The following is a 22,107-nucleotide window of genomic DNA, read 5'->3' as shown; positions in this document are numbered from 1 at the left end:
TTTTGTACTCGATGTCACTTAATTTCCAATGCACTGTGTGTGTGTGTGTGTGTGTGTGTGTGTGTGTGTGTGTGTGTGTGTGTGTACGTACCTTTACTAGCCTGTAGGCAGCTTTCTAGGTGACATATTGCCCTGTTGAGCCTGCTTTGATCACCCGTGCACAGCAGGGAGCAGGAAGAAAGAGGGAGAGAATAGATGAGAGAAGAGAGAATAATAAAGGCAGCAAAAGGGAAATGCAGGGAAAGAGAGAGCAGATGTGTGCAAGAGCCAGAGAAATAAGATGGGCGAGGTTAGAGAGGATACAATAGGGAGACAAGTGGATTCAGGTAGTAATTTCTGACAAATAATATGCAATCATCTCTCATCAAATGGACTATTGCTCTCTTTTCTGCCCTCACATATCTGCTAAAATTAGTTCAGACAAGCGAAAGTTGAATTCATGCTTCAATGCTTCTTATAATATGATGAACTCCATGATCCAATGGTCACTGAGACATTTCGCTTATACCCACAAGTGACCATGAAAGTCTACAAAATTCTGTGCCGATCCATCTGGTAAATGTTACTGCATTTCACAGGATAAGTCTTAACTTTGACCTGCTGGCAGCACTGAGAGTCAGGGAAACACAAATTAGCGTCAGTCATCATCTGTGGATGGTGAACGTTTGCAGCAAATTTCAAGGCATTTCCATCCACTCTGGAACAAGGCAGTGGACTGACAGACAGACAGACTGACTGACTGACAGACAGACTGGTGTTGGCATCCCTTGAGCCACAATAACAGGCCTGAAAATCACTACAAAAGAAACAAGCAAAGCTCAGTTCAAAAAGGGGCTGATATTAAAGTTTAAACGTGTGCAGCTGCAGCAGACGCAGTCACCCTTCAGCTCAACAGTCCTTTGGTTTTAAGAGCCAGCTCTGATTAGGAAGAAGCTCAAAGATGAAAGAAAGATGGAGAGGTGATTAGGCCATGATGAAGACGTGGGCTTCACATGGAGATATGATTTAGTCTTGCTTTTTCATTCTAAAGTGAGCCTACCCATGAATATATGGTAAGATCCATCAATTCCTTATCACTGAACCTTCAAACAGAGGAAGATAATCGAGACATGATACCAGGGATAAAATCTACCGTCTCTGGCTGTTATTGCACCTCGAAACAGCAGAATCTCTTTGTATAAGGAACGAGCCGCTGAGAGGGGAGAGGAAGAAAAGGCAGATTCCTATGAATTGGTGATTTTGAGCACTTGAAGACTCTATTTGTAACTTTATGAAGTGGCGTATTCATGCATAGAATGTAAAAATAACTGACCAACGTTATGAATGGGAAAATTTTAAAATAGCTGTCTTCGAATGTCAATCCTTGATTTTCAGTGGCTTTACATGTGGATTACAGACTGTGGTAAATTAAGTACAGCTGCGATAAGAATGACGAAGGCAGGTGGGAAGATAAAGAGGGTGAGAGAGGGAGAAATGATAGAAGGGAGAGAGCAAACAGAGCGCAAAGGTGAGGTGGTGCAGGGACGAGACACACAGAGAGATGAGCGGGAAAACTGAAAATGCAGGAGAGTAAATGGCGGGAGGGTGAGCGAATAAGATGGGTTAAAACCACTCGGTGTCCTTTTTTTTTGATAGGCTTAGGCTGCCTGCAGAGACACGCATCGAATGACAGAGATGAGCCGTCAACGAATAGTGGATTTAATTTGAAAGCCTTTGGAGAGCGAGAGAGACGGAAAATGGGGGAGAGAGACAGTGGGTGATGGAGGGGGATAGACAGAGGGTTACGGTTAAGCGATAGCAAATCGAATTTGATGGCTGTTAAGGGTTGAGGGAGGAGAGAGGGGGGAGAGAGAGAGCAACAGAGCCAATGAAGTGAGTAATGGAGGTCTGAACAGCAGGACAGACTCTTCCACAGACCATTCAGTCCACCAGTGTCATTACTACATTCAATCTTCACATTCATTTCATTTAATCTCCCCAAGAAACTCTTTCTTTCACACATCCATCCATCCATCCATCCATCCATCCATCCATCCATCCATCCGTTCAATGCTGCTTAACTGCAGCCAGGTTGAGGTGGCAGCAGGTTAGTCCAGATGTTCCTCCCCCCAGCAACTTTTTCCAGCTCCTCCTGAGGGGTCCCAAGGTGTTCATAAAACCAGTTGAGTTACATACAATACAATCTTTCCAGCATTCCAGTTGGACCTGCTTGGAAAATGTCCAAAGAAAGTTGCCCAGGATGCATCCAGATCAGAAGCCTGAAGCACCTCAACTCCAGGGTCTGAGCTCCTTCCTGTCCTCCTCTAAGGCTGAGCCCAGCCACCACACAGAGGAAACTTATTCCAGCCTCTTGTATCTCATTTTTTGGGGGGGGTTGCAAGGTAGACTGACTGGTAAAAGCTTTGTCTTCTGGCTCGGCTCTCTCCTCACCACAAAGGTTCAGGTACAATGCTCGCATTACTGCTGACGGCGCACCAATCTGTCCTTCTCACGGTCCATTTTACCCCTCACTTGTGAACAAGATGCTCAACATCACAGTCTGATGAAGCCAACAGAACCGCGCCATCTGTACAGAGCTCAGATGCAATTCTGAGGTCGCCAAACTGGACTCCCTCCTCCCCCTAGGTTAAGCGTCAAGATCCCTTCTATGAAATTCACAAACAGAATCAGTGTTGAAGGACTGCATGGTGAAACCCAACATCCACTGAAAATGTATATGACTTCCTGTGAAGAAAGATAAGTCGACTTCATGAACAAAAATGATTGATTGTAGTGCTGATATTTGACTTTCATGTGTTTTACTGTCTGTTGACACTACAGGTAATGTACTGGAGACCACACCAAGCCTCAAATATGACTTGCTGTCATAATTTCTGCAATTCTGAAATAATCAGAAATAATTAAAAAAACTAAAATACTGCGTCAAAGTGATTTTTGTGCTGAATAACTGAACAGAGAATAGTTCACATCTGACTGATCCAGGGTGGATGAAGGATTTAGAGTTTCCAACATGTCGGCTGTTTCAGTGGTGAGAAAGCAAAAAGTGTCAGAAGAGCAAAACCTTTTATTTGTAACCTTAAAGGAAACATATTATCCCTCTAATCCCCCCATAACCCACACACACACATACACACACACACACGGACACAGACACACAGACGCACACACACACACACACACACACACGGACACAGACACACAGACGCACACACACACACAGGCTCTCCCTGTCAGAGGAAATGCTGTCATCAGTTTGCAAACGGTAGAATTTTGGGATTAACATGGGAAATGTGTGTGTGTGTGTGTGTGTGTGTGTGTGTGTGAGCCACATTCCATCCCAGACACACTCTGGGCTTATCTTGGAAGTCACACACTGACAGTGTAACACAAAACAACAGGGATTAACGTGGGAAGTGTGTGTGATGGATATGTATGGAGGAGTGATGGATGTTTTGAAAACCAGACTTTACTAAAACAACACACACACACACACACACACACACACAAACACACACACACACACACACACAAACACACACACACACTCATCACTCATCTAGATGGTATGTGCAGATTAAACACAGGAGACAGAGGCTGACAGGTCCTCGTTCTCTCTCTCTCTCTCTCACACACACACACACATAAATTGCATATTTTGTATGTCAATAAACTTGACTTGGTAGGGATTAAAGAAACGAGATACATTGTGTTAATTAGAAAGCAGCAGGCATATTTTGGGACGGTGTGCAGATCCAGGCGAGCTGATTCCCTCTTCTTCAGTCTGGCAGCGTGATAAACTGGCTAATCACCTCCTCGCTCTAGATTTCTAGTAATGCACAGACATGAGATTCATATTTATTTTCTCAACTTACAGTTACCAAATATTCAAGGATTCCTTTGAAGGGATTGCTTGTAGATGAATTAAATAACGCTCACTGTTACTGTTGGGACACTGTGCTCATGATGCACTTCTACCATCACTTAGTTAGAATTTTGTCTTGTATAACAAAGAGACATTAAAGGTCCATGGTGTACCATTCAGGGTGATCTACTGGCATAAATGTAATATAATATTCACAGTTATGTTTGTGTATAATCACCAGAAAATAAGGAGAGTTGTGTGTTCCTTACCTTAAAATGAGCTCTTTATATCTACAGAGAGCAGGTCCTGCTCCACTGAGTCCGCCATGTTTCTAAAGAGGCCCTGAACGGACAAATCAAGCACTGGCTCTGGAGAGATCCTTTAGCCTCTTTCGTGTTTTTCATGGCCACCGCAGGGAGGAAGAGGAGATGCATTCAGCTGGTTGAAATCTGCAACTTCACAGCAAGATGCCACCAAATCTCACTCTGAGGTCAAAGCAATTTTATAACAATGACAATTCAACACAATGTGAGAAAAATGAAAACGCAGACAGTGGGACAAACTGATTTTAATTTATGACAATTCATTAGATGTTTTGGACAGAAGGTAAAATTTCTCCTCTTCCTGTTCATATTCCAAATCTGTATAAAACTGATGGCTGGGACTGTTGAAGCATCAAATACATTGAGACCAGAAGAAATTAGGAGAGAAAATGGAATTAGTCCACTACGTTACAAAAGTCCTGTAGCAGTTTATTGTTTTTGGCGGTGGAGGTGAGGGTGGCGGTGGAGGTGAGGGTGGGGGTGGGGGTGGGGGTGGGGGTAGAGTCAGTGACTGCTGGATGACAGCTGAACCATCTCAGTACGACATTCCTCCATCTTCATCAATAGATCAGTGGTCATGGGGTGATCATCTCCGTGTGTTAGCTTTATGATTTGATAGGCCTGGAAAGAGGAAATGATCAATAATGGACAAAACTATACAAATAAGACTGTCACTGTACTAAATAGCACTGAGCTTTTGTGTGCCCTCCATCACACCTGTCTGAACGTGTCCAAAGCATCCTCAATGTGCTCCAGGTAATGTTGCAGCTTTCCGACTCTCATCAGCTGGACTCCGTGGACCGGATGGGGATCAGGGTAGTATTGTCTTTAGAAAGGAGAGAGAGAAAGAGAAGATGAAGACGGAGGGAGAGACGCTGGTGAAAGCAGAGACTTTAAGAAAAAAAACTAAATGAAGCTTTAAATAAAGAAATAAATGAGAGTGTCTTTATAACCAGTTAAGTGGCTGTAATGCATAAAGGTAGGCCAACATCCTTTACCCCAATCCCACCAGCTCCACCTCCACCTCCTTCCAGTTCCTCCTGGAAGATCCATCACGACTTAATGCCAAAAATGCAGAAACGGCTTTCCCGGTGGTTATACACCACTTGATGGCTTCTATCAAGTACTGTTGTATTCCCATAGCAACCCCCATAAGACACCCCGAGGACACTCCACTCCAGTACCCTTGGAAGAGTAAAAAGCCGGTCCAATGTTGCCTGACCTGAATGGATTCCACAATACCTCCTCATGAATCTGAGCTTCAACAATCGTCCTCAATCTCCACTGCAGCACCGTGGCAAAAGCTTCCCCAAGGAAGCTGAGCACTGTGACACCCCGATAATTGGAGCACTCTCTCTGCTCCCATTTATGAAACATGGAGGCCAGCACAGGCGCTGTCCTTGAACTTCACATGACATGAAAATGACGAGATGACATTTTGGAAAGAAGCTGGATTGGCAGGATTTTCTTCTGTGCAGCTTTAGAAGGAATTTATGTGACTGAATAATTTGAAAGTGTGTGTATTATACACACTATAGGTATGCTGATGTCTGTTTCCCAGCAGCCAGAAAAGGCCAGCTAAAGCAAATTATGCACTGTGAAGTTTGAACAAGTTCAAATTTTGGCAAAACTTTGTAAAAAATGCACTGTAGCATTCACTTTAATTTGTCAGTTTGTTCTGTGTCTCTGAAGTCTGAGGCTGACAGTCACAGCAAGGACACCAGACAACAAGACAGATGATTAAACGGACAAGACAAAAAAAAAGCCTTGCCAGTCAGTGCCTGTGTGCAAGTGTGACGCATAAACAAGTGAGAGTGTGTGAGAAAAAGGAGGGTTTTCGTGCAAGTGTGCATTATGCATGCCTCTGTTTTTGTTGTGTGAATACACCTGCCTGAACATGTGGGTGTGTCTGCATGTATGTCAGACAGACAAGCACATCTAACTCTGCACATACTCCCATGATAGATGCACCGAACAAACATGCAGAAAGACACACAAACGCATGCTGTACATATACTCATACCACTGTGTGACTAGCACACATGCAAATGTGCTCAGACAAGCACGTAGGCAGTGTATCTGTGCTCCGTCGATCTCTGCATGAATATACTGTTTATTCTCCACAACACAAGCGTGCACATTGTCACCTCGCAGGGGCAATGACATGCAAAGTGTTGACTGAAAAGATTTTGATCATTCTGATCAGCCTGATCAATCCTGTGAACATTAAGAGACTCATTAACCCTAACAGAAGACACACACAGACACACATACACACAAAAGGCAAACATTGAATATCTGATCTATCTGTGTTTTTCAGCAGTTTGAAATGTATTCATCTTAAGTGTAAATTATTATAATTATTGTAAATTATGTGATAACTGAATTTGCATCCATTCGTATGCACATGGATACACACTGATGCTTAATGACCTTTGTACACACTGCGCATCCCACATAAATTATAAATGTACAGTGCATGCCATAAAGAGACTGTTCACACACACACACACACACACACACACACACACACACACACACACACACACACACACACACAAAGAACTGGGATATTGCTCTATCCCATAAAGATAAACACACATGGGGGACATTTAGGAAGCAGCTTTGTCGTTGGTAAACAGTGGAATTCTCAAAATGCTCATTTAGCCAACTCTACTGTCACTTATCGTCTTTTCTTCTCCACTCCCCCTCCTCTAATCTCTCCTTCCTTTCCCTATTTCACATCTCCTTTGCTTTGCTCTTACCTGTTTGTATCTGTGCTTTTTGCCCCGCTAGCTGCAGGGATTAAACTTGGTAATGTCTGCTGTGCTGCTCTCCTCCGCTCTACCCCCGCCGCCCTCTTAAGTCATGAATACACACACGCACACCAACGGTACTGTACGAGCATGCATGGCGCACACACAAAGATACGGTGGACTTGGAGCCATTTCACCCTCTATAACCTGGTGTATTTGCCAGATTTCACTTCTCTCCAGAGCAATAAGAGGGTTCAAGCCACCCTCGGTCCAATCGCACGTAAACACAAACTGCACAGCGTCTGCAAGTAACCGAGCATTAATCTTAATTGTTTCTTTATGGACTGAAAACAGCAACTCTCTTGTGCAAAAAGTTTTTACTCTTTGATTTAAAAGGAAAATCTGTTTTCTAAAGTGAGTGAAATCAAAGTTAATTAACTTGCAGTGGCTACAGCCAGAGTTATTTAAAACTCGTTTCCAGCACTTTTCACTCACAGCGCTAATGGCCCATTTGTTCATAACTTCAAGCCTAAACTGACAACTCTGCCAATTACAGAGGTGGAGCCCCGACCCGGTGCTTAAAATTGAATCATTAAGTTCGAAGACTAAACCAACAACATTAGTCCTCCATGAATAATAAGACATTATAATATTGATTTAATTACCAAGCCAGTGATACAAACTGCCATGACATGCAAACACACATCAACACCAATCTCCAATTATATTTCATCATTGCAAATAGAACCACACAGCAATTAAAATGATTTCATTAACTTGCTGTCTCCTTTTTTTTCCCCAGGAGAGCAAACTGACGGGAAATACTGTCTTGCCATATGCAGCTAGTTAGAAAGCCATAGCTCTTGGCTATGAGTAAGAGAGGGGGCAAGGAGGAGAAATGAATAGTTGTGGAAAAGTGTTGCATTTCCAGGCAAATGCAGTGGAACTAATGAGGCTGTTGTTTGGAACAAAAGATCCACGGCCATGGATGTTAGCAAGAAGGGAACATGGATTATCTTACTAAGTAGAAAACCGAGGAAGGAGAACGAAAACATGGAAGAAAGATTAGCTGTGAGTATTCTCCTTAATTGTGTTTTGTTTTCTGTCCAATGCAAGAGCAGTTTCAGCCCTGCATCTGCTACTAACACAAAGAACATAAAGATAAGCTTTAAATGACTGTTTAACGATATAGCCGACCCTTCCCTGTGAGACACATCAACCGATGCTGCAGTGTTTACATGACAGCACAGCCACTGGACTACCATCTCACAGTCATCTCCAGGCTTGTCTACAGCTCAGCAGTGCCTGCTCATGACCTGGCATGCCTCCTATGTCTCTGACTGTGAGCAAAGAGGGATGCTCCCATCTTACATCGCTTCGTTCTGATAATTAAAGATTAAACCTGTCCAGTCTTTAAAAGAAATGTGCAAAGATTTGAGAAAAGTCAAATGCTTTTACTCAGTTAATTCTTTACTTGATAATCATGTCACCCTTTGCAGCTCTAGATGCTCCCACCAACAGATCCATGAAGACTGACAATGCCGGTGCACTTCACTGGTCCATTGAGGCCACTGACGCAGAGGTCTGATGTGGCAGATTTCTCTCTATGAAACTGCAGGTGGTGCGTTTAGAGAGAGAAGCAATTGCTTGTTTGTCTGAGAGACAAATAAACTGCAAATGAATGGAGTGGTACAAGCTGAGAAAGTTTTACTCTCTATCAGTGGAGACCTGGGATAAAAACCAAATAGCTGAAGCTTTTCTTTATGTGCGTTCACGTATTCCTGAATGTTTGTGCGTGAGCATGTGTACATCAGTAAGATATGTGCAGCATGGAGACATTCAATAAGCCTGGCGTGTACAGCCTGCAGCAGGTGAGCCTTACTCGCACAGCGGCGCAGGGAAAAACCCTCTCCATACATCACAGACTGAAGAGAGAGACTGAAAAAAGTAGAGAGTGAAAGAAGAAAGGAATAGAGAATGAGGAGAAGAGCGGGAGAAAGAGAGAGATGGAGAACTCCTGCAGCTATCTTTCTTCCTCGCCATCTGAAGAGCCCAGAGGAAGATAGGAGATGAATATGGAGGATCCTCCTCCCACACTCGCTCACTTTTTTCTCTTGAATGCTGTTCTCGCCTCTTCTCTTTCATTCTTTTCCTTTCATCCTCGTCTCCCCTGTGCATTCCTCCAGTCCTCTTTTTGTCCATTTTCCTCATTTTATGCCTCCTTTTTTCATATTTTACAGCACTTTTTGACCCTCCTCCTTGTTGTTCTGTCACTCTCATTTCACTCAGTTTTGTCCATTCTTCTTCTTCTTTTCTCTGCACTCCTCTGCCCCTTTCTCATTTCTCACCTTCTTTCACCCCCCCCCCCCACTTCCATACCTAGCCCCTCTATCAGCTCTCTAAAACCAAAAACCCCCCGCAACCATCCCTCACTTTGGTTTCGCCTCCACCTCCTCAAGAAACATTTCTCTCAGTTTCTCTCTGCTGACACCAATCTCTCCATCCCCTTCTCCTCATCACCATCTCTGTCTTTCTCTGGTTATTTATTGATGGGCTGTATTACTGTGTGTCTCCTGTGGATATGGTGTTCTGTGTGTGTCTGACAAAAGAGAGCACGGCTATTCCACCGGAGCTCTGCCCTTCACACAAGATCGATTAGTCTTACACACACACACACACAAAAAGGAGGTGAGGGTGTGCAGGAGCTGGAGATTCTCATCCTGAAGAAAACTAAAAGTGTTGATGCACTTTGCTGTAATCTGACATGTTAATAAATCTAAAACTATGGACTTATTTAGAGTCTGTTTTTTCAGTAATTCCCCCCTTTACTAGAAGAAGTGCATTTATTATGAGATTTTATGTGTTTGCTCATTGTGTGAGCTACTGTGGTTTCCCTTTCATCTGCTCCTGCTCTCGTGTATTGCTTGTCTTCTTCAAGAACTCAACTCCTCTCTCATCTATATTCATACATTATACAGTATATCTGCTCTCTTCTCGTTATACACCGCTCTACACTGAAGTTCTCCTCTCTACTCTTTCATTCCTTTCTTGCCGCATCGTAATCACATGTTCCACACTTAAATACAAAATATTTTCAGGTCCTCACATCAGATAATTTAGACAAAAACCAATGATGCTGACTTGCCAGCCCAGATGTCACATTACATCTAGAGATTTGAAGACATTTAACTGGGCAGCCGGCTAAAGATACTCAACTACAGACTATGTTTTCTAAATACCAGTCCAGCAATCGCAGAGCAGCAGACAAACACGGAGCACCACAGACCTAAAATCTCTGTAACATCTAATGAGTGATGTGTCAGAGCTCCATGCACTGCGTCACTTCTCAGTGTCACCCGCACACTTTCATTATGTCCTTTATGACTTGTTGCTTGAGTTTGCTGTATTTGCCACAGATGTGTTGTCAAACTACTGAATGCGTCTCTCAGTTTGTTTTTTGCTTGCGTCTTATCTGTTTGAAGCTTTTATTTTTTAAATGTGACGTAGATGTTGCCATAGTGGTGGAGATGTTTTCCTTACTTGTGTTTTGCACAATTGCCTATAACGTCTGCAGTTGAAATGCATTGAGCTCTCTCAGGCACCGCTGATTACAATGACAAACCCTGAAATTTTCTTTCATTCTTTTCCTCTCCACGACGTCTTCATCATTTTTACTTTCTAAGCCAACCCTGTGGGCTTTATTCCCTCTCCACAGGATAACAGAATGAAATCCTTGTCTCCTTTATCAGGTCAAAGAGTCAAAACTGTCTCATTGTGAAATCTCCTCAGCGTTGAGTCTTCCAACACTTTCTGTGCTCATTCTGCACTTCAAACTCAAAAACAAGCAAAGAAAGGATCCATTTAATGTTAAAAGATCACTGTATACCTTTTCCCCATTACATTCTACTGTTCCTCTGCATTTCCTGGGTCTCTGCAGGGATTCTGTCTGAGAACCCCCCTCCCCCCTTTCAGACTGTGAAAAAATGATGGAGCTCAGTCTAAAAAAACATAAAATGCCATGTGGAGGCCCCGTAAAGACGATGAAGCCATCAGGATTGAGCAGCAGCCCAAATCTTTGAAGTAATAATCCACATTTGTAAAGACAGTAATGCAGAAGTCTGCTTTAACTATGGGAGCTGCACTTCAGATGCACTTTGGATGAATTACTCCTTTTCTTCACATTGCTGTCTCTACTAGAATCAGGAAGGAGAAAATCACTCAATCCATGTGGATATCCAGAATTACAGGCAGAGGAAGTTCAGTTTCCTTTAAATCTGAGAACATATAAGCCATCCATGGGTGAAACCGCGGTTTTTAGTTTTCCCCATATGGCAATACTCTCTCTCTCTCTCACACATATACACGCACACACACACACACACACACACACACACACACACACACACACAGTGACTCACCTGTATACTGGAAGTGTTTTCTCTCCATATCCCACAGCTTCCTCCCAGTGTTCCAGGTGAATGGAAGCATCTAGAGCCATATCTGTCATCCTGAGCTTATACAGATTTTCATCAGGCACGTTACCACCGACAGTTGATAACAGATGACTACTGCTCTCTAGCAATGTTTGCCAATCTGGAGGGTCAGTTAAGGAAAAGCAACATTCATACTGGATGCTGGAAAAAATACAAAAATTAAAGCTGTGCATCCATATCTCTTTTGTGTAAATTCATTAATATCATTTTGTTTAAAGACTCTACTTAATTGTTAATCTAAGAGGATTATGTTTAGCGACATAATTATTTAATGTCTGACACTTTCCCTGCATTCTGTTGTTTCATGATGAAAGTTGCTTAAGGCCAGATTTATGTACATGGGATAAAATAAGATAATCCTTTATTAATCCCACAGTGAGGAAATCTGCAGTGTTACAGCAGCATTGAGGAAAAGAAGCAAGATAAAACAATGTGACAAGTAAAGCAAGGCAATGGCTGAGTTCACATTACTGCACAAATGGAAACATTGACATTGCCCAGTTTAGTATATAATGATAGTGCAAACGATTGATTTGTGTGTGTAGTCCGATGGCTGATTGTAAAGCCTGACAGCAGCAGGATGGAAGGACCTGCAGTATTTCTACTTCACACACTGCGGGTGAAGCAGCCCGTCACTGGAGGAGCTGCCCAGTGCTGTCAGAGTGTCCTGCATGACGTGGGACATGTTCTCCATCAGGCACGATGGCTCTACGATCATCCTCCTCTCTCCCACCACCTCCGGCTGGTTGAGGGGGCATCCCAGGACAGAGGTGACTGTCTTAATCTCTTCCCTTCTTAAGTCTCGTCCTTTCTTATATAGTGCATTTGTGTTATCAGTCCAGTTCAGTTCATTTTTCAAGAGCACTTATAAAAGTCCAGTTCCCTGGATGCTCACTGGTGTGGAAGGACAGTGTTTGCACCTGTGGAAGTCGACCAGCTCTTCGGTTTCCCCTGCATTGATCTGGAGGCCACTCTGCTGATACCAAGCCACAAACCCCTGGGTCAGTTCCCTGTACTCCTGGTGGTCCCCATCTGTGATGAGGCCAAAGATTATGGAGTCCTTTTTTTAGGTGGCAGAATTGAGCCTGAAGGTTGCAGTGTAGAGTGTGAAGAGGAAGGGCACCAGGACTCTTCCCTGCGGGGTCCCTATGCTGCTGACAACCATGTTGGACTCACAGTTCTTTATCCTCACATACTGTGGTCAGTTACTGAGGGAGTCCATGATCCATGCTGTGAGGTAGTGCGCTGCTCCTGTGTGTTCCAATTTGTCGCTCAGAAGTGTGGGCTGTATGGTATTGAAGGCACTGGAGAAATCAAAGAACATGACTCTCGCAGTGCTCCCATTGAGACGGGGATCTATGCAGGAGGTCAGTGTCATCCTCCCCAATGCCAGGATAGCTGAGATGTAGAGGTTCCATTGATGGTCTCAGCGGGGGGTAAAAATGGACAAGAACCAGCCTCTCCGGGGTCTTCATCAGGTGTGATATCAGTGCACATGAAAGCACAGCACAGACTTGCTCTGTGCCTCCATCTGCATTTGAGACTAATTTGCATAGTAAATCAGGTCTTAACTCTCAACTGCCATCCAGTGACCAGAAATATTAATACCTCCACACAAATCCACTTTTGTATTTGTAATATTACATTCCTTTCACACATATTCTCACAGCATACTAATTAATCTATTCACTGATTGTACTTTGTTGGTAACTTGATTTCTATCTGTCACCTAACCTAAAATAAGTCTATTTGGATAAAAGCATGTCAGCCATCAATACCTGACTCTGAAATGTTCTCAGTCCCAACACAGTGCTTATGCAGTGCAGAGGCCTCGATGTATTTAATCATCATCCCACAATGCAGTAGATGATGGATGATGGCAAGGTTCAGTACCCACTGGCTGTCTAAAGGATACTGGACTCTGCTTTCAGTCCTTCCAGTCTGGGTAGAGCCTCCTTCAACAGGCGCCATGAGGATTCTCCCCCTGATAGCATGAGTTTGTCCTGGGAAGGAGAGGGGAAGAACCACCTGAACATCCACACTGACTAAGCAGACATTACTGTCCGAACTAACACACTCATGCACATAGTTGACCTACACACAGGCTCACACACAGACACATTACATAGGGACATTATGAGGAATGGATGCTGTGAAAAATGCTAAAAAAAACAGATAAAATAGAGTAAGTTTCCTATATTACAGCACTTAGAGTTTGCTCTGTGTGTGTGCGTGTGTGCGTGTGTGTGTGTGTGCGTGTGTGTGTGTGTGTGTGTGTGTGAGCATGCATTTGTGTGACAGCTTTACAGAGTACTGCGATTTAGTCGCTGGCAAAGTAGTAGTGATTCAAAAGAACTCCCATCATGCATTGTGTTTAAGTGTCCTTAATTGCAGGCTTGTCTGGCTGTGAAGGGTTAAAAAGAGAGATAAAGACAAACATGATGGGAGACAATGGCGAGGGGTGGTCTTTGGGAAATAAAGAACTAAAACATGCTTTGATGGTATATGTTGGGCAATAAGGATGTATGTCCTTCGTACCACACGCACGCACACAGACAAAGTAAAGTGACACACAAAAACAAATCCAGATCGACCCCAGCTTGTGTACGAGCTGTCAAGTCAAGAAGCAAAGCTGATTTTAAAAAAAGAGAGATTGTGGCTTCATGTGACTACTTTGTGATCTGGTTAGTGACCAGACGCATCATTTACAACCTAAACAATATTAAAGCAGGCTTTCCTATCCTAAATCTAAGATGATGTTTACATGCTTGTCAATGATTAAAAAAGTGAAACAGAGGAAAAAAAAAAACAAAGAAACAGTGTTCATTGATAAAACGAACACTTTCTTGTCTGAACACATCCACAACGCACACACACACACACACACACACACACACGCGTAGACAGAAAAATAACACACAAACACCATCCTCTGGGTTTGGTGTCAACAGTCATCTGTTGCCATGACAACTTTAGGTCACAACCCAGCAGCCTGCCACCATCATCTGAAGATTAAAGAAACAGAGGGGAGATGACAGAGTGTGCCAGTGTCTGTTTGTGTAGTGTGCACAACAAAGGTGGGTTGAATAAAATGAATGTCATTGTCCCAGAGAATCATCTGAGTGCTCACTCTTACCTTATCACACACACACACACACACACACACACACACACACACACACACACACACACATTTCTGAGTGCTGCTGTGTTGTGGTAGAGTAAGACTGAAGTGTCATAGACGACATATGGAGAACAAAGCTAGAGGCACAAGAGAAGGCAGAGGAAAAAGAAGAAGGAGAGAGGAAAATGAAAACATCCAGAAAGAGACAGAGAGAGAGAGAGAGAGAGAGAGAGAGACTGGAACGGAAAGATTGAGTGGATTCAGATGGATGGAAAAGAAAACTGCAGCTGAAAGACAAGATAATTTTTCTCATTTTTCAGGAGGTGGTCAGAGGGGGAGACAAGGGCAGAGAGAGAGAGAGAGAGAGAGAGAGAGAGAGAGAGAGAGAGAGAGAGAGAGAGAGAGAGAGAGAGGGAGGGGGAGAGAGAGAGAGAGGGAGGGGGAGAGAGAGAGAGAGAGAGAGAGAGGTGTGAGGAGGTGGAGCATGACAGAATGACGGAGAGGAAGAGGAGGACAGCAGGAGATAAGACAGAATGTGAAAGCGAAAGAGGAAAAAGGAGGAGAGGACAGGAAAGAGTACACTGTAACATGTTCTGCACAGACGACTAACCCCAGAAGCCAACAGCGGCAGGGCAGGAGTGTGGATGAGTGTGTGTCTGAGTGTTGTGCAATGTGTGTGTGCATGCATGTGTGTGTTTGAATGTCTGGTCATGTTTTACACATTTCAAGCAAGAGCAGTTTTTGCAGAGTTAAGAGGTGAAGAACTTTGGGTTATATTTACATTAGGGAAGAACTTCATACAGACAAATGTACATTGGAGTGTGAGTGTGTGTGTCTGCGTAACGTGAGAACTAACTTGAGAGTATTTCCCGACTTGAATCTGATTATTGAAGGACATTTTACTCATTTACAGCTGAAGCTTTTACTGCAGTTTGTCATAATTCACATAAGTCTTTCCTTTCAGCGCAGCACGCACACTGTGTCACGTGTGTTGTCTCATTTTATGCATCTACTTCAGCAAAGAGATCTTTGTACTGTGTTCAGGCTACAGTCCAAACTATATCTCAAAGCAGTATGTAGCATGAACGTGTCCACCACAGTAGAGTGAAGAGAGAGCGGTCAGGCATGATGTGGAACTTTGATATTGAAAAATAATTTGAAGAGCTGTCATCAGCCTTCTCTGGACTGTGCTCCACAGCAGGGAAACAGGAATATTGATAAGAAACATTTTAATTGGATAAATGCCTTATTCTGAGTGTTGCGCTGAGCTGGATCAATATATACTGTATGTAAATGAAGCCGTTAATATACAACCTGGATTCCAATGATTCTGTGTAAAACATAAAACAGAATGTGATTGTTTGCTAATCCGTTACGACAGATTTTTAATTGAAAACAATACAAAGACAATATTTCATGTTGACTCAGGAACTCTTTGTAAAACCAGTAAACACAGCTCATTTGCAGATTATTGCGTTCTGTTTTTATTTCGGTGTTACACAGCGTCCCAGCTCTTTTGGAGCTGAGGTTATAGCACATATGTTCAATGAAGAATGTGTAAATATTCAAAATCCTGAAAAATCAGCAGTGAATGTGACGATGGAATTTGTGTATTTGTGTCTTACTTTGTCTCGAGAGTCACAACGCTGACAGCGGCAGGTAAAATGATACTGGTCCTCCAGCTGTCTCTGTCGATCTTCAGTCAATGACAACGTCTCGATATAACTTATAGATAGCTGAAAACAGAGAGAACAGTTTTGGAATTTTATTTGTTTACGTTTTTCTTTGCCTTCATGCTGTATTTGCTGCACAATAGATCATAATTGAGTGCTGCAAGATAAATCATTTGGAGTTTAAATTGTGTAACTTGGGTTTGGTGGAAAGAGACGCTGTTGGACTAAAGAGTGTGTGCATCTTCCAGATGGCGTGGACGCATCTAATTATATACAGTCAGCAGAGATGGTGAAGTATGGAACACGAGGGAAGTCACTGCCAAGTTAGGAGGTGTCATCCTGCTTGCGTTGCAGTGATATTTCACTTGGGGACAATTTTAAGGACCACTTTAATGACATGAAATTAATTGTATCGCCGTCAACATTTATTACTACTAACAATAAAATTCAGACAATAACCGCAGTGATTTTATGGCCATGGAAAATATGGTTCTTAGTTTCAGATTTGTCTAAACAGCCTTCAGCATTGGCTCCTGCATCAATTACAACAGCAAATGAAAAACATTCAATAAATAATGCTCATAAAAACATGATCATAAAAGCAGAGGCAACATAAAAGCGGAGTCATACTCCATGTTGTTAATGCTGTGAGGATGCAGCGTGAGTGCTCTTCTCATACCTCCTCTTCAGGGTTGATATCCCGAACAGCTCTGAGCTGCAGTTTTGTTCCCTCAAACACCATCACGCAGTTTGGCCTACAGTCATGGTTTAGCAGAGATAAACTAGGAGAGAGCAAACAGGGTGATGAGGAGCAGGAGGGAGAGAGAGCAGCAGAGGGTGGGAGAGAGAGAGCAGCAGAGGGTGGGAGAGAGAGAGCAGCAGAGGGGGGGAGAGAGAGAGCAGCAGAGGGTGGGATGGGAAGTCAAAGAGAAGAGAAGAGAAGAGAAGAGACAGATCAGTGAGGAGGGAAGAAACAGTGATGGAAAGAGAGAAAGGAGAGGAAATGTATCTGCAGTTACGTGTTTAACTTTTACACTCTTCCTGGCACACCTGGTGTGTGTGTGTGTGTGTGTGTGTGTGTGTGTGTGTGTGTGTGTGTGTGCCCATGTATTACTCAAACCTGTTTACACAGTCACATTGTGGGGACTCACCTTACTTGTGGGGACAAAATACAGGTCCCCACAAGTAAGGTGAGTCCCCACAAGTGATGACAACCTCACGTGTGTGTGTGTGTGTGTGTGTGTGTGTGCGCACGCGCGCGCGCGCGTGTGTGTGTGTGTGTGTGTGTGTGTGTGTGTGTGTGTGTCTAATCACTGAGACCGATGTTGACCGAAGTGGTGATGTGTGTGCAAAATATTCAAGAAAGAGAGAGAGAAAAAAAACCAAAACCCACATGTCGAGTGACACATCTATCAGCTACGTCAGCCTGACTGTCCATCCTGTATCCAACTAGCTGTTAGAGGATTAACTACTACTGGACTCCTCATTATGCACATACAAGTGATGTGTGAGTGCTCAAACACACAGACAAAATGTTGAACACACACACACACACAAATACAGACAATTCCCTGTACAGTATGACAAAGTCAATACACTGCTCCTGTCATAACAAATGTCACTCTTCATCTCTTCCTCTGTGGCTCTATCAGCCTCTCTCAGACACACACACAGAAATTAATCAGGGAATGATGGGTACTCCACATCTGTCACAACAAAGGCTTTTGACACATTTCCCAAATTTATGATACATATAACTAATCCTCCCGCTCATCTGCACGCAAACTGACTGACAGCATCAGCTAAAAACACTGATGCCAAATACCAGTTCCTGTTTACACTTTGATTGAATCAAAGGATGCTTTTTTCCCTTAAGTTTGATTTTACCAATATTAATTTACTGGGTTTTATTAAGATCATAATGAAACAGCTTCGGTTCAAATTCTGGTTTTTATTAGCCAAAACATGTAAATATGCCTGCTGGAACAGCGTGACCCATCCTTGCACTGTGACCTTTAGCATTATAAAACTACACATCCCATCAAGTAATAGGTAGAGTAAATAATAGAAACACTGAAATTAGAGCACATAACTACACTGAAGAGTTCATACTTGTCTGTGTAAGTCTGTACTTGACGTGCATCTTTGCCAGTACTTGTTTGTAATGTCATGATTTTAGAAGTTTTTAAACTTCCCTGACCCGAGGAAAGACATTCACTGTCACTGCACACATGGCTGGGAAAAAACACTGAAGAGGTCTGTCTGCTTTTATCACCCCCACCATTAATGCTGCTCTCGTTTATCATATTCATGGAGCAAAACAATGGGTGCGAGAGATAACGACTGTGTGTGTGTGGGTGCATGTGTGTGTTTGTGCGTGTCGAGCCTTTGTAAAACCATTGGTAACCCCCTGGCTTTGTTCTACTGTGGAGAAGTTGCAGGTTGAATATCAACTAGAAATCAAGCCCTCCAAACGATGCTTTTATCCGATGGAGAGCAGCTCATTTGCATACTAATTAGATTAATTAACTAAACCGCATCTCACATTAACAATATCTGCGGAAACTAACTGTTGCTGTACATGGCGGGATGGAGAGCCAAATATCACATGGGTGTGAGAGCAGAGACGGCACAGCACTATTAATTGATATTTAATGAGGGAAAGGGCGAAATATTTCTTTCTCTTTGTTACTGTGTCTTTATGTTTTGGAGAGAGATTCTTGCTTTGCTGTGCAGAAGAGGTTCAACACGACACTCATGCTGCATATTTAAAAAAAAAAGAAAAGTCTAAAAGGGTTAATACATTTTATAGGAGCTGCACAAAGATTTAAAGGTGCCAGTGCATTTTCTCAAGGTATTCTCGAGGTACTCCTTCACTTCCTGACCTTGCATTTTGATGGCTTCACAGGTTTCAGCATCAATTATCTAGTTACAGTAAAGCATGAAAGTGTTACTGTTTAACAACACTACCAGCCTGAATAGAAACAGACTGCCATGCACTCGAAGGTCAATACTACTATCAGTGTTTTAGGTCTGATATAGATGATAACAGATATAGTCAATATACAGGTGTTCAGTATATCTAAATATGACCATTTTCATGACTGAGAGGTTTTTGAAAATGGTAAGAGCTGTAAAACCTCTGAAACTGCATTTAAAGCACAGTGCATGACACCTTTGGACGGTCTGCAACCCATAAACACGTCTTTGGTCTTTGCATCATCAGCTCTGCTCTTCTATGTATCTCTGTGAGGATTTGGGTTCATGTCGCTCTGAGCTGACATGAAGCACAACGTTGGGGTAGATTACAACAAGTGAACAAAGGTCTGTGTTGTCAATCCAGCTGTGAATTATTTTGCCCATGACAAAGAGCTCAGAGGACGGGATTTTACATCATGTTTTCAATAGGCCAATTAGCAAGGACTGAGACGAAGACAGAGACAGACAAGGATGAGCTGAGTGGAGCAGCTGAGAAAAGTACAGCAGAGACAGAAATGAACAGAAAGGGATGGGGGTGAACTGAGGTGTAGCCTTACCACAGTAATCCCCCCTCTCTTCACCAAACCCTGTGGTTGCTAGGCAACCCAAAATATGAATAGGCAGGAGACCATCCTGCGAACAGGCCCATCATTTATGGATGAGTTACGACACAAAGCGCAGACTCACACTGACACAGACACACATGGTTTGGTTGAGCTTTGGTAAAGCCACTGTGACCATCTGACATCTCAACACCGGCCAGATAAACTGGCTGAGATACCTGCAGTGTGTGTGTGTGTGTGTGTGTGTGTGTGTGTGTGTGTGTGTGTGTGTGTGTGTGTGTGTGTGTGTGTGTGTGTGCGCGTGTGTGTGACAACTCTAACAACATGTGCAACGACAGGCCAAATCCCTCCCCATTCACCCAGGACTCAATACAGGGATTACAGCGCATATCGCCTTCCTCTGTGAGGGTGAGTGTGTGCGCCAGACAAGAATCTCATATCAGCCGGAGTCGAACGTCGTATTCCTCCACGCCCTCTCGGCCCTCCAGTCTTCCCCAAACAACGTTATAATATTCTGTCTCCATTCATTTTCAAGCTTTCGCCTCACAACAAAAAATCACTTATTCTCTTCCTTGTACTTCAAAGGCCTGTCAGGAAAATATAGCGAGGGGAGCGGGCGAGGGGAGCGGGGCGGGCTTTGAAAGTGAACGGGTGGGGTTGATTGGGCTGTGGTGATCTGGCAGGTAACTCAAGAGCCGCATTTAAATTTTGTGGCATATTTATTGAGAGAGAGAGGGAGGTACCATCTGACAAAAACTATGAGCTAAATTGAAATTAATGATGCTTTCAAGATGTGTATGCTTCACACATTGGCCTTTGTGTGTGTGTGTGTGTGTGTGTGTGTGTGTGTGTGTGTGTGTGTGTGTGTGTTACCTGGGATACAGCCCAACGCCAATCTCTTGCAGCTCTCCGTCACTGATGGTGAAACAATTACATGTCACCTAAAGCAGAGACAGAGGATAAAAGAGCAGAGACAAGAGGGAGAGAGATTATTTGTCAAATTGCTGCAGGGAGCCAAAAAGACCTTTCATCATATGTTCTGAACAGTTTTACATATCTCTGGCACCTGCACAACCCCACTGGCACTGCGACCGAAACATGGCATGCAAGGTCTTTGCTCTGAGATACAAAGGGACTGCGCCGTGTGAAATTACCACCTGGTTATTTTTGAGCCTGGAAAATGTCTTTCTTTAAAAGAAAAATAAAAAAATAAAAGAAATGTCTGTAAAATAACACAAGCTTGTATGAAGAGAGCATGTGAGATGTTTTTGTCTCCCCAAGGGCCCGCGGAACACAGAGAAAGAGGCAATTTGAGAGGAAATGCTTAAAGACAATATTCGTCATAAAGTACATCCAAGAGACAAATGGAAGAAGATAACACTTGACAAAATGATATGAAACCATTTACCACCTTCAACATGATGGATGAATGACAAATGAATGACGGCAGAAAAAAGAGAGCAGTGGAGGAGAGAAGAGAGGATGAAACTGGAGTGAACACTTCTGCTCGGTATCACTGAATACAGAAAAGATGGAAGGAAACGTATGAGGGAAACGGATTTGCAGTAACATTTTTCTGCGAATTCCAGATAAGAAAGCCAATAGATGTTTAGATAAGCTAGTTACACATGTATAATCATCATTTCTCTGTGATAACCTACGTGAATACTCTGTTGGATAAACTGAAGACTGCTTCTGTTTCAAAAGTCCCTCCACAAACTGCTTTACTGGAAATGACAAATCATGTTGGAATGGCTAATGAGCAGAGTGAGCAGTCTTAATTTATACAAGAAGACATTAAAGCTTAAATATTAGAACAGTCAAATGACTCTCTTTGACATCTTCTCTTGCTTCACTCACAAGTCTTTAATCACACAGGGACAAAAAGTTGGTGTAAGAAACTGAAATGACATTTGGTTTTGTCGTCAGCTATCAGCCGCTGCATTCATGCTCCAAAAACACCTGTTTGGAACATTCCACAGGTAAACAGGTTGATTGGTAACAGGTGATAGTATCATGATTGGGTATGAAAGGGGCATCCTAGAAAGACTCAGTCGCTCACAAGCAAGGATGCTCCAAAACAGCTTACCTGCCCAATTAAATAAAAACTTCCACAATTGGACAGAAAACTCAGCACGCTACCAGCTGAAACTCTGATGGTGAACATGGTGTATGTACATTATACCTGAGAAACTTCAGCACGTCCGAGTCTTTGTCTCTAATAATGTGAGCCTCCTCAATGTCACATTCGGATATTAAGATATTTCATGAAGTTCATAGACTTTCATGAACATTTTATTTTGAAACATCTACATGGCAAAACCAAAACTTACA

The 22,107-nt window shown here is 43.0% G+C and overlaps 1 protein-coding gene across 1 annotated transcript in view; it reads right to left on the bottom strand.

Annotated features, from left to right (window-relative positions):
- Nucleotides 1-4,414: 4,414 nt before the first annotated feature.
- smyd3 (SET and MYND domain containing 3) overlaps nucleotides 4,415-22,107 on the bottom strand; it is a 70,078-nt gene continuing 52,385 nt past the window's right edge. The window contains exons 6-12 of the mRNA XM_076722998.1: nucleotides 20,647-20,714; nucleotides 16,911-17,013; nucleotides 16,184-16,294; nucleotides 13,350-13,437; nucleotides 11,360-11,534; nucleotides 4,903-5,011; nucleotides 4,415-4,806 (exon numbers count right to left, since the gene is read on the bottom strand). Coding sequence (XP_076579113.1) covers nucleotides 4,690-4,806; nucleotides 4,903-5,011; nucleotides 11,360-11,534; nucleotides 13,350-13,437; nucleotides 16,184-16,294; nucleotides 16,911-17,013; nucleotides 20,647-20,714 — 771 coding nt within the window. The 3' untranslated portion in view covers nucleotides 4,415-4,689. The remainder of the gene's footprint in view (nucleotides 4,807-4,902; nucleotides 5,012-11,359; nucleotides 11,535-13,349; nucleotides 13,438-16,183; nucleotides 16,295-16,910; nucleotides 17,014-20,646; nucleotides 20,715-22,107) is intronic.

The sequence above is a fragment of the Chaetodon auriga genome, chromosome 1 (genome assembly GCF_051107435.1).
Source record: "Chaetodon auriga isolate fChaAug3 chromosome 1, fChaAug3.hap1, whole genome shotgun sequence".
Classification (NCBI taxonomy): Eukaryota; Metazoa; Chordata; class Actinopteri; order Chaetodontiformes; family Chaetodontidae; genus Chaetodon; species Chaetodon auriga.
The sequence above is the reverse complement of the archived record's forward strand: the minus strand, read 5'-3'. Positions and strand labels throughout refer to the sequence as shown.